Below are 12,510 nucleotides of genomic sequence, written 5' to 3'. Positions count from 1 at the left end.
AGCATTCGTTCTTGCACACGTTTACTTGTGAAGTGCATTTATATTTGTGCACTCAAGGTGAGATCATAGTCCCACCTTTTCAACAACTTTTACTCTTTAAACTATGGGATGAGAAACATATACGCATCATACTTTTATGCTTTGAACACAAGTACGAAAACAAACATTCCACGTACAAGTTAGAACAAAAAGGCCTCAATTCAATTATCATTAGTTACACTTGCAGGGTGTAAACGTGAACTTATGTTGTGTGGATCCATATAGGCTTGACAAGCCCTCATTCGGATAGTTCGCTACCGTTAGCGGATGAAATATATTTTCGAGTATATAGTGTAGGTTCTAACACTATGATAATGGGGTACGTGAACAGTTAAGTCTTGATAATTGGGTGCTCCACAAACGAATAACAGCTTTGGAATGTAAACGATTTAGATAATCAACGTTATGGAAATACAAAATCTTGTGGTTCAAAAACAACGTTTACTAATACACCTATGATTTCAACAATATTTTTCATTGACAGTTTTCTATATGTTTTCTCAGGTCCTTGAACGCTAGATGATACATGCTTCCGCACATTATTTTGATACTTGCCTGGATGTTGAGTATACATGCATACATGGAGCGTCTTTTGACTTTATTTAATTTGTGTCGCATATGTTTCAATTGTACTTAAAACGTTGTAACATGTTTAGTCGTTGTACTACTTTGTAAACTTTGAAACATCCTTACATTTGAAATGAATGTGACATATTTTGATCAAACGTTGTTTTAAAGACTTATGACCACGTAACGGGACCTAAGTAGCGGCGCCGTCAATGACGATTTTGCCGGGTCGCTACAAAAAGCAACGCGCGAACATACAATAAACACTCTACATGGAGATACATACATACATACATACATACATACATACATACATACATACATACATACATACACATACATACATACATACATACATACATACATACATACATACATACATACATATAGACATACATAAATACATACATAAATACATACATACATACACATATACACGAGAATAAGCCACATAATACACATATACACAAACCCAAAAACACACAAACAAACCAAAACCTACTCGTCTATTCTAATTCTAGTCCTCCACACATTCCTATCAGAGGTCATGCCCTCGGTCAATGAAAGCTCTTTCAAGTCGAGCTTTATTCTATCCTCCCACCTACGAGTGGGTCTACCCCTTCTCCTTACGCTGTCGACCATAAGTGCTTCGACTCTCCTCACAGGATCAGTAGGAGGTCGCCTCCTCAGATGCCCAAACCATCGAAGCCGTTCTTCACTTAGCTTGTCGCTGATGCTTCTAACATTCAGGTTCTCCCTAAAAACACTATTTGGGATCATATCCAGCATGGTTTTACCACATGTCCACCTAAGCATCCTCATCTCTGCCACCTCCATCCTTCTCTCTTGCGCCTTCGTCATTGACCAACACTCTGATCTGTATAACATGGCAGGTCTAATTGCTACCTTAAAGAATTTCCCTTTCAACTTAAGGGGGATCTTCTTGTCGCATAAGACTCCGGTAGCTGCTCTCCACTTCACCCACCCTACCTTGATACGGTGTGACACGTCTTCATCTATCTTCCCCGATTTGTGGAGTACCGAACCTAAGTATCTAAACGAAGTTTGTGGATGCAACATCTGGTCTCCAATGCAGATGTTCACTTCATCATCTTGTTCATCATCATTCCTAGAGAAATCACATATAAGGTATTCTGTCTTTTGTCTACTAATTTGTAGACCATTACTTTCTAAGGCCACCCTCCATTGCTCAAGTCTTCTATTGAGCTCCTCCTTAGATTCCGAAACAAGCACAATATCATCGGCAAAAATCAAGCACCAAGGGATGCACTCTTGTATTGTTCGAGAAAGCTCGTCCAGGATCAAAGCAAAAAGAAAAGGGCTAAGGGCCGATCCCTGATGTAGGCCTACTTTTATTGGGAAAACTTCAGTATTTTTCACCGGCGTTCGCACGCAAGACTTCGCCCCTTCGTACATATCTTTGATAACACTAATGTATCTACTCGGGATACTTCTACTATTCAGGGTCTTCCAAATCAAGATTCGTGGGACGCAATCGTAGGCCTTTTCCAGGTCTAAGAAAATCATCTCTAAGTTCTTTTGCTTTTCTCTATACTTCTCCATAAGGTTCCTCATAATATGGATTGCCTCTATCGAAGAGCGCCCTGGCATGAATCCAAACTGGTTCTCCGAAACATTTGTTTCGCGTCGAAGTCTGGTCTCAATCACTCTCTCCCAAAGTTTCATAGTATGACTAAGTAATTTTATGCCTCTATAGTTACCACAAATTTGAGCATCCCCCTTATTCTTATAGATAGGAATAGTCTCGCTCAGTCTCCATTCCATAGGCATTTTAGAGCTTCGAAAAATCTTGTTGAAAAGGCAAGTCAACCACCTAACACCGTCGTCACCAAGGCACCGCCACACCTCGATGGGGATCTGGTCCGGTCCCACGGCTTTATTTCTCCCCATCTTTCGTAGTGCCGATCTTACTTCCTCTTGGTTGATTCTCTCCCAATCCATGTTGTTTTGGGATTGTTCAATATCAGAGGCTTGTAGATCTTCGTGACGCTCGGGTCTTCCCCCAACGAAAAGAGATGAGAAATACCATTCCCATCTTTTCCTAATATCGTCTTCCTTTACTAAAGTTTGTCCGGCTTCATTTTTGATAATGCATGGTCAAATATATTTGTTTATTTAATTATTTATGACAGAAAAAAAACATAAATGGATCTGAAGATCAAACAAGTATAACAGATACAATAAGAATTTAAACTAAAGCAAACAACAACACATAGCGTGACCTAGAACAAATGGTTCCACTAACAAGGTGGAAACACTTTGTTAGGAAACTAATTAACGTCTAACAAACAAAAAAGAAATCTAAGTATCAATTGCACTAAGCAAAGAGAAATATAATTAACTAAACATAAAACACAAACAAAACCAACGACAACGTACTAGAGTATCACTGGCAAACAAGCATTGTCTAATAGATAACCAATATAGATATATTCATAAATATCATAGACATAGAGAGATAGAAGTGGTTCATTTGTGCAAGAAGTAGTATATACATCACTAATTTTTATTTGTAGACCATGACATATAAATGCTCACGATCACAAGTTTCATAATGTCACTGTATTGATTAAAGGTTTTGCCCCGTGTTTATGATTTTGTATAATACAACACCTCAAAATATAGTAATTTCTTTTTCGAAAAGCAAGTGATATTTTTATTACTCGAAGGGCTAAGGGGAGCCCGACCCATATACATACACGAAACGTACAGGAAACAAGTTGCTGGAACAGGAAACCTATACTAACAGTGAGGTGAGTTGCGGAGGATGCAACTAGCAAGGCACTACGCCACTACACCATTACATACAGATAGAACAACACAACGTGAACATCGATACAATTACATAAAATACAAACTCGGATTGTGCAACCACGTTAACAATTCGATCTTCAATTTTTTGACACGAGATGAAATCCACACGAAGGACTTGAGTTAAATTTCCATTAAGGCCGTTGCTCCGCTCCAACATTTATTTCAGAATACGAGATCAAGGGATAAGCACCAAATTGGGGATAAGGGGATAAGTGAATCCTGGCCGCAGATCTCATCTGACTAAAAAATAACGTGGAAAGGAATTTTCGTCCAAACACAAAATATTAATTATTATTAAAATAAAATAAAAAATAACAAAAAATATGAAATTAGGGTTTTCTCTGCAGATCAAAGCATTCATTCATTGTTACATTCAACATCAGAAACATCAATCGCGATACGAATTGAGAAATTCAAGTCGTAAAAATCGAAAAATAACATTGAACGTAAATGAGTCGCGACAAGGTATGTTCAACACTCACTAAGAATTATATTCTGAATACGTGAGACATTTAAGATTCATATTGATTCATATTGATTCATCTTATAAAAAAATACATATGAAAAAAAACTGCAGATGACTGGCGAAGAAGATAGAAAAGGAAAAAAACCAGCAGATAAAGGAAAAGGTAACGCAAAAAAAATTCAAAAAATAGGTACGAATATGTTTTGATATTCATATTGAATTGTATATTCATATTAAATTGAATGCATCACACTGTGAATTTTTATTAAGTAGGTGATAGATTCAGATATAAAAACATTCAGTTGGACCTGTATTTATTATCTAACATACAATCGATGTGTGTTAATAAAAATCATAAAACTGTGTATTCATATTGAATTGTATATTTTTATTGATCTGAATACATCGTACTTTTTATATGAAAAATGTATTGAAACTCGAAAAATAAAAAATAATAACATACGTTAGATGTATGTTAAAGTAGCTGATAGATTCATATATAAGATCATTGAATTGGACTATATGAATGTATTGATTATATAACATACAGTTGACGTATGTTAATAATCATACGTTAGATGTATGTTAAAAATAAAAAATGATAACATACATCATATGTAAGTTAATTAACTGATAGATCCAGATATAAAATCATTCAGTTTGGGATATGAAAATTAGTAATTTCATAATATACAAATGATGTATGTTAATAAAACAGTATGTATAGAATAAATTTTTTAAAATACATTTAATGCATTTAATGTATGTTATTAAGAATTTGTCATGTAATGTATGAATATATGATTTAAAAATTGTTATGAACTTTAATCAACTATGTTTTCTGCTAAATTGTTGCAGGTTTGAAACAACTTTTAGTAAGTAAGAGACAAAAACTAACTACTTTTACTAAAGAAGACATTAAGATACTGGAGAAAGTAATGTTTGAAATACTTAAAAAGAAATTCAACATAATACCAAATAAAAATCCACAATCTATTGTGAATAATAATAATTTTGAAGAAGGAACTAGTGGAACAAAGAAGGAAAAAAGAAATTATAGAAAAAAAAAAAAAGATAAAGAAGTTGAGGGTGAAAATAACAAGAAGGAAAAGGAAGAAGAAAGCAAGGTTGATTCAGATGATGACTTTGAAAGACCACATATCAAGAAAATAGTGGAACAAGGTATTATTTATTTTAAAAAAAATGACACCTGTTACTGTTTTAATCTCTTAATTTGATAACTTAAATTACAGAATGTATATAAAAATTATTGAAACATGTAGAAGTGAACAAAACATAAAGGAAAGAACAACTTATCAAAAGAAAGGTGATAAGACAGACAAACGTGCAAGTAATGAGAAGAAGGAAGATGAAGAGAAAAAGAAAGCAAGTTCAAGTGATGACTCAAAACAACCTCAAGTAAAAAACAAAAAAGAATCCGGTAAGATTCATCTTTAACAGTTATTAGTTTGTAAAAAAAGTGCTTCAACTAACAAAATGATAATAAATTTACAGATGAAGATAGCATAACCTCAAGATCATCACCAAAGTGTGTATACACAGCAATACAACAGATGAATGATGAACAAAAGAGAAAAGTGAAAGAAATTGGATTTGGGTCGATCGTAGCATTGAAGTTTTCTGAAAATAAGTTGAAGCTTGATTACTATCTTGTAGATAAGTTTGATGAAAAGTCATCAACACTGAACCTGAAAAACGGATCAATAAAAATTTCAAAGAAAACAATTCATGATGTGCTTGGTGTTCCGATTGGTGAATCAAAGATTCAAAGATTGAATCGAAGTGACCCAGACGATCCAATAACAATTTCCTGGAAAAATCAGTTTACAAAAAAGAAACAAGGGATCCGATCAGGAGAAGTGGTTGAATATATGAAAGAACACGCAGAAACTGACAGAATGTTTGTGTTAAATTTTCTTGTTGTTTTTGTAACTACAATGGCTGAAGGGACGCAGATTGGAATATGCAACACAAAAATCTTACCATGTATCAAAAGTGAAACAAATGTATCAAAACTAGATTGGTGTGAATATATCTACCAATCTCTACTTCAGAGCAAGGATGGATGGAGCAGAGAACAGTTTTATAACGGGCCATTAACGTTTCTTATTGTAAGTAAATATTTATAAAAAAATTGTTGAATATGATTGTGTAATTATATGATACATAAAAATGTAAAACTGACAAATTAGTTTTTGGATAACAGCTGCTATATTTGGACAGAGTCAAATGTACAGGATTTGAATATAAACGCAAGGTGGCAGTGATTGAAAGATGGTCATCTAAAGACATAAAAAAAAGACTTGAAATGGAGATGGAAAATGGTGAATTTGGTGAAAGTTTAATAGATGATGACGATGATGATAATGATGAGAGTGAAAATAAGTTGAATGAAGATTGTAATCAAGATTTGGGCCAACTGAATTATGAATGCCTACTAACACTAGATTCTGAACAGGTAAAAATATAGTTTTATTATTTAGTTTATGAATATGAATAATAACATTATTAATATGAATTTAAAAAAAATATACATCAATACATCACATGTTTGGAGCTCAGATACGAACATATTATGAAAGAAATTGAAGGAATAAAGAAGGTTTTTGAAACTGCAAATAATATGTATTGAAAGAGTAAAGAGATTGGTGAATGGAAAACAAAGATTACAAAATTGATTCAAGGAAATGCAAGTCATGAAAATGAAGTAACTGAACCAGTTGATCGAGAGATTAAAATTCAAGATGAAGTTGAACCATTTACAGGAATTACAAAGACAGATTTGTATACGCTTATGTATGCTGATAACAATACAAATTTGAAATCTAAAGGAAAATAAAAAATGATTGAAGATTCATGCATACCATCTTTTGACCTTGGAATCGACTTCAATTTGGTTCATAGCCCACATCAAGAACAAACATGGGAAATAGTTGATGCACAACGTGAAGTTACTATAATAGAGAATGATTTGCCAACATTCATGTACTGTTTTGTTGATCTACCAACGTAAGTATATATTACAAAAGTATAAATATGTTTAATATAAATGCATTATAATTATATATTTGAAAATGACTAAATTTGATTTGAATAACATCAAACAAGTATTCAAATCTGAAAAAGGTAAGGTGCTGAACAGAATTCAGATTGGAAGTTTGCTACACCCATCAAGAATCTCAGTCTCTATTATCGATTGCTGAACATTGATAATAAACCATGAAGAAAAAAATGAACAAAACAAGAAAACATACAAGACATCTGATGGAGGCTTCAATCTTGGTAAGATACATATAATATATGTTATTTATTTTTATACATATATCAAATGTATGCTGTTGTAATATATTTTTTAAATAATACATTGACTGAAGACTGGAGATATGCTGAATGAGAATGGGTACAAACATGAAACCTATATCAAATTCAGGGAAAATGTTATTCGACAATTAACATTGGAGGGCAAAGATTCGACATTTGCTGATACAGAACTGGTAAACTTTATACAAATTTTACAGTATATAAAAATATAGAAAATTAAAATATAGATTATTTATTATTAATGAATAATAAGAACAATGAGAACATACGCATATAGCTGACGTTTTGGAAAATTTGAAATTATTCTAGGTGATCATCCCCGTTGTGAAAAATGCAATGAATTTCATAATGTGTTTCAATTTGATGACATCAAAGATTGAGAACTTAGACCATTGCAGAGCTGTACACTCAATTGAATTCAAATATGGCTGTTCTCTAAAGGTTTTGGTAAGAAATTATATTAATATTTAAGTTGATATCAACAAACTGTTTGCAGGGAAAAAATCATAGAAAATTAACTAAGAAAAAAATCAAAGTGCAGATATTTTTGTTTTCAAAGTATCTAAAAGAGTTTGGACACGTCAAAGCTGAATTGATCAAATATTCTGAACCGAAACGAAAGATGATGAAATGGGGAACAAGATCAGATAACTTGGGATATTCAGTGTTAATAATGAGGATTATTGAAAGCTACATGGGGGAAGAAAATTATGATTGTGATTTAATGGATGATGAATTGTGTAACACCCCAGCTTAACATGAACACAATATTGTCCGCTTTGCCCGCAGGCGCACGGCTTTTTCTTGGCGACCACACACGAGAAGCACTTTTCCAGGAGGTCACCCATCCTGGTAGTACTCTCGCCCGAGCACGCTTAACCACAACATACTCGCACACCCGCTCTGCCTGTGGTCCCAAAACGCGTTGTGTCATTTAAGCGTGAGTATTACCTTATAATCCCATGATCACTCATGTCCATGGACGATGTGGGATTTGCCTAGGGTGTTACATTCACCCCCCCCTCAGGGAATCATCGTCCTCGATGAGGTTTGCCCCACCACCCCCAACGACACATGAGTGGCTCTGATACCATTCTGTAACACCTCAGCTTAACATGACCACAATATTGTCCGCTTTGCCAGCAGGCGCACGACTTTTTCTTGGCGATCACACACGAGAAGCACTTTCCCAGGAGGTCACCCATCCTGGTAGTACTCTCGCCCGAGCACGCTTAACCACAACGTACTCGCACACCCATTCTGCCTGTGGTCCCAAAACGCGTTGTGTCATTTAAGCGTGAGTATTACCTTATAATCCCATGATCACTCATGTCCATGGACGATGTGGGATTTGCCTAGGGTGTTACAAATTGCAACTGGATGCTCAAGTTAAAAAACTAAGAAAGAAATATGCAACGAAGATAATTCTTAGTGGCAAAAATCTGCTTAAAGAAGAAGTATTCAAAGACATTCAGAGCTCTAATCTTCATAACACCGAAGAAAAAAAAGAATTGCTTCGTGAACGTGCAAGAACGGAAAGTTATACCTACTTCCAAAACAAAAAATACTATTAGCAAAAGGAATGATACATCAGATGTAACATCTTCTGCAGTTTTACTGATACTCTCGTAACTCCTTGATTTGTTGTATAAAGATTTATCAATGAAGTTTGGTTTAGTATGAAATATTATGTTTTCAATCTTTTGGTTAGTATGAATAATATCTTTTGATTAAGAATAATAAAAAAATGAACATGTAAAAAAGAATATATGATACATCAATTGTATCATATATTGTTTAATATTAAACTTATGATTTTAAATGAAAATTTAATCTTTGAGTCTTTGTAAATGGGCTGGACTATCTTAAAATGTATGATGCAATTGATGTATGCATATTTTATTATTAAAAGCTAGTATGTTATGAATCTTGTTTAACTTAATGTTAAATGTTATGAATTATGTGTAACATTTTTTATTTAAAATTATAAAAAAAATATCATTAAAATAACTAAACTAAACATTAAGATACATCCAATTTATCTTAAAAACAACGAATATAAAAAAACATAACATATTTAAATAATAAAAAAGAAAAAGGTTAGAATTAAAAATAGAATTTAGAATTGCATTATATATATTATATTATTTTTTAACTAATCCCAACAAATATACCAAAACAAGATCTATTTAAAAAGGAGATTAAAGGTGAAAACTCACACATTACTTTCTTTACCAATCTCTCTCTATCAAAAAAGAAAACCCTAGAACCTAAAAACCCAAAAAGATGAGTGTAAACTGGACATCATTCGACGATTCAGAACAACAAAAAAGAAAGAGAAACAGAGCCTCATCATCAACAACAGCGCAGTCAGAATATCAACCACCACAACCATCAGTATCACCAATGTGACCACCACAGCAACAAGCACCACGTCCACAACCAGAATCGCTACTGCCACGCCCGCCATCACCTTACGTTGCCATCCCACGACTTCCAATTTACATAGATCAAGTTTCGGAGAGAGACAGACTCAGATACTCTGTTGGTAAATTGAACAGGGAGAAGTATACCTACAAGAAACTTTATCAAAAGTATAAAAAACTCGAGGAAGAAAACGAGCACATACTCCGATTCCTTGTTGATTACAAGAAATACATCGAGAAATTTGGATGATTGTGCTTATATTTTATCTTTTATTGTAGGGTTTTATCTTTTGATATGGTTTAGCATAATTATATGTTATCTTTTGCTAATTGAATCTATGGATTCAAGTTTTTTTGTAAAAAAACAAAAAATATGAATGAATATATGTTATCTTTTGTTATTTTCAGTATTATAGTCGTAAAAAATTGTTATTTTGTTACATAAAAAAAATAGTACCATATTGGTAATAAAAAAAAAATAAAGTAAATATGTAATAGTATTATAAAATGTAAAAAACATCAAATGTTTGTTAAAGATTAATATAATTAAGTTGTTAATAAATAATATACATTGAATGTATGTTACCTAATTTAATTAACTTTACTTGTGAAATATTTGAAATGTGACATGTTATCATTACAAAAAGATTTTTTTTCCTTTCCCAATATATATATGACTGAAAAGGCTTGATAGAGTTGCTGTAGACTGCGAATATTTTCAGAGCATGCTTGTACTATCAAACAACACGTCATAAAAAACATTTAGTGTATGTTAATTTTTAAAATAAATAAAAAACGAAACAAATTTCCAATTTTTTTATATATTTAAATTTTTTTGTCTTTTTTAACAACCACATTTGCCTATATATACATATACATATACATAACAAAAAAAACACACATAAAAACTCACTCAATAGACTACATAAAAAAAAACCCACTAAAAAAAACCTACCTTATTTTAAAAACAAACAAGTCAAACACACCAAAAATGGATTCAAGCATTATACCACCACCAAACTTCATCCATCCAGCAACATTCCCTGGGAAAACAGAAATAGACAGAGCTTTCATTAAAGAACATCTTCAGAAGGTAAACACAAACATTGCACAGATGCAAGCACTTTGGAAAGAGATCAAAGAAAAAGAAATTGATATAATCCATTTGAAAGAAATTGTGGAAATCAGTGTCAGTGGTTGTTTTGGACCTGATAACTAAGATGATGGTTAAAAGAACAAGTTTAATGTTGAAGTGTATGCTATTTTGAAGGATGTTTTAAATTTAATATATGTTGTTGAATAAGTTGTATTTCAAAGCATCCTTAATAAGTTGTATTTCAAAGCATCCTTATTTTGAAGGATGTTTTAGTTATGTTAATTCTGATTTTGGTTTATGTTATGAATCTTTACTACCTTGTTGTAGTGTTTATATATTTCTATGTAGAAAATGTTTTGATACATCAACTGAATGTTTATATTAATTGTACAAAAAAGCATAACATTATAAATACATCAAATGTTTGTTAAAAGTTTCATAATTGAATTCATAATTCATAATCTAATTAAAAGAGATTTATAGAAAGAACATTAACGTACATTGAATGTTTTTAAAAAAATGAATTATAAAAATTTAAAAAAAAAGGTAAAAAAGTTTTAAAGGCTGTAAAAAAAGGTATAGTATTTAAAAAAAAATATATATATATATCCAACAAAAAAACTTAAAAAAAAGTAACTCACGCAACAAACACCACTAAAGTACGGTATAACCAACCAAAAAACACCCAAAAACACCCAAAATAATCTAACTCACGCAAGAAGCACCACTACCGTTTAACCAATCAAAAAACCCCCAAAAACACCCCAAAATTTCAACACTTTGAAAAACATTTCAAAGTTAATAAAACCCTAAAAAAAATTCAGACAAACTCCCGGAAAGAAGAAGAAAAATGTCGAGTAACAACGACGGAAGCAAAATTGAAGGTATAAAATACAAAATTCCCTTGATTCATTGTTTTTTATTTTCGTATATTGTGCAAAAATATAGATAAACAATTCATATACAAAAAATAAAATGATAGCTACAAATTGCTTTAAGTTCAAAAATTAATCAAACATCAAATGTATTTTATATAACATGCATCAAATGTATGTATATTGAAAGATACATCAAATAGATTATACAAACACACGTACAAATCAAATTCACTGCTATTAGAATCAAAAATGAAATTAGACTGAAACATCTGGTGAAACAGGTACCAGATCAAGCAAAAAAAAGTATGCAATATCTGAAATAAGGAAAAAAGCTGCAGAAAAGACACAAGTGGATGAAACAAATGAAGAAGAACATATACGAACGACTGAGAAACCAACAAAAGAAGTGAATGAACAAGGTTAGATATACAAAAATATTTTTGTTAAAATTATATGAATTTTTTTGATAAACACAAAATGTATAGATTTAGAATTGTTCAATTATATTAAATATACATTTAATGTATGTTATTAAGAATTCCTCATTTAGTGTATGTTAATGATTCATTATTCATTTATAATGACAGAAAGAAATGTAAATGTAGAAGAAGAAGAAAATGTATCTGATTCAGATGATATTACGATTATTTCGGAGAAGAAAGGTACAAGGAAAAGACTACCAACAAGATCTAGTACAAGACAGAGAGATTTAAAGAGATCAAAATAGTATAAAGGTAATAAAAAATTTAGAATTGTTAAATTATGTATAGATTTAGCATTGTTCAATTATATAACACATACATTTAATGTATGTTATTAAGAATTTTCATTTCTTTTATA

General features: G+C 31.9%; 1 protein-coding gene across 1 annotated transcript; it reads right to left on the bottom strand.

The window, feature by feature from the left end:
* Positions 1-1,104: 1,104 nt before the first annotated feature.
* Positions 1,105-1,428, bottom strand: LOC139901517 (uncharacterized). Its single transcript, XM_071884219.1, has one exon. The coding sequence runs from the start codon at positions 1,426-1,428 to the stop codon at positions 1,105-1,107; it is 324 nt and encodes a 107-aa protein (XP_071740320.1).
* Between the last annotated feature and the right edge of the window lie 11,082 nt (positions 1,429-12,510).

The sequence above is a fragment of the Rutidosis leptorrhynchoides genome, chromosome 3 (assembly GCF_046630445.1).
Source record: "Rutidosis leptorrhynchoides isolate AG116_Rl617_1_P2 chromosome 3, CSIRO_AGI_Rlap_v1, whole genome shotgun sequence".
NCBI lineage: Eukaryota > Viridiplantae > Streptophyta > Magnoliopsida > Asterales > Asteraceae > Rutidosis > Rutidosis leptorrhynchoides.
The sequence above is the reverse complement of the archived record's forward strand: the minus strand, read 5'-3'. Positions and strand labels throughout refer to the sequence as shown.

What these genes read in the sequence shown, in the direction of transcription:
- LOC139901517 (XM_071884219.1), bottom strand. Translation starts at nt 1,428, where the DNA reads ATGAGGATGCTTAGGTGGACATGTGGTAAAACCATGCTGGATATGATC.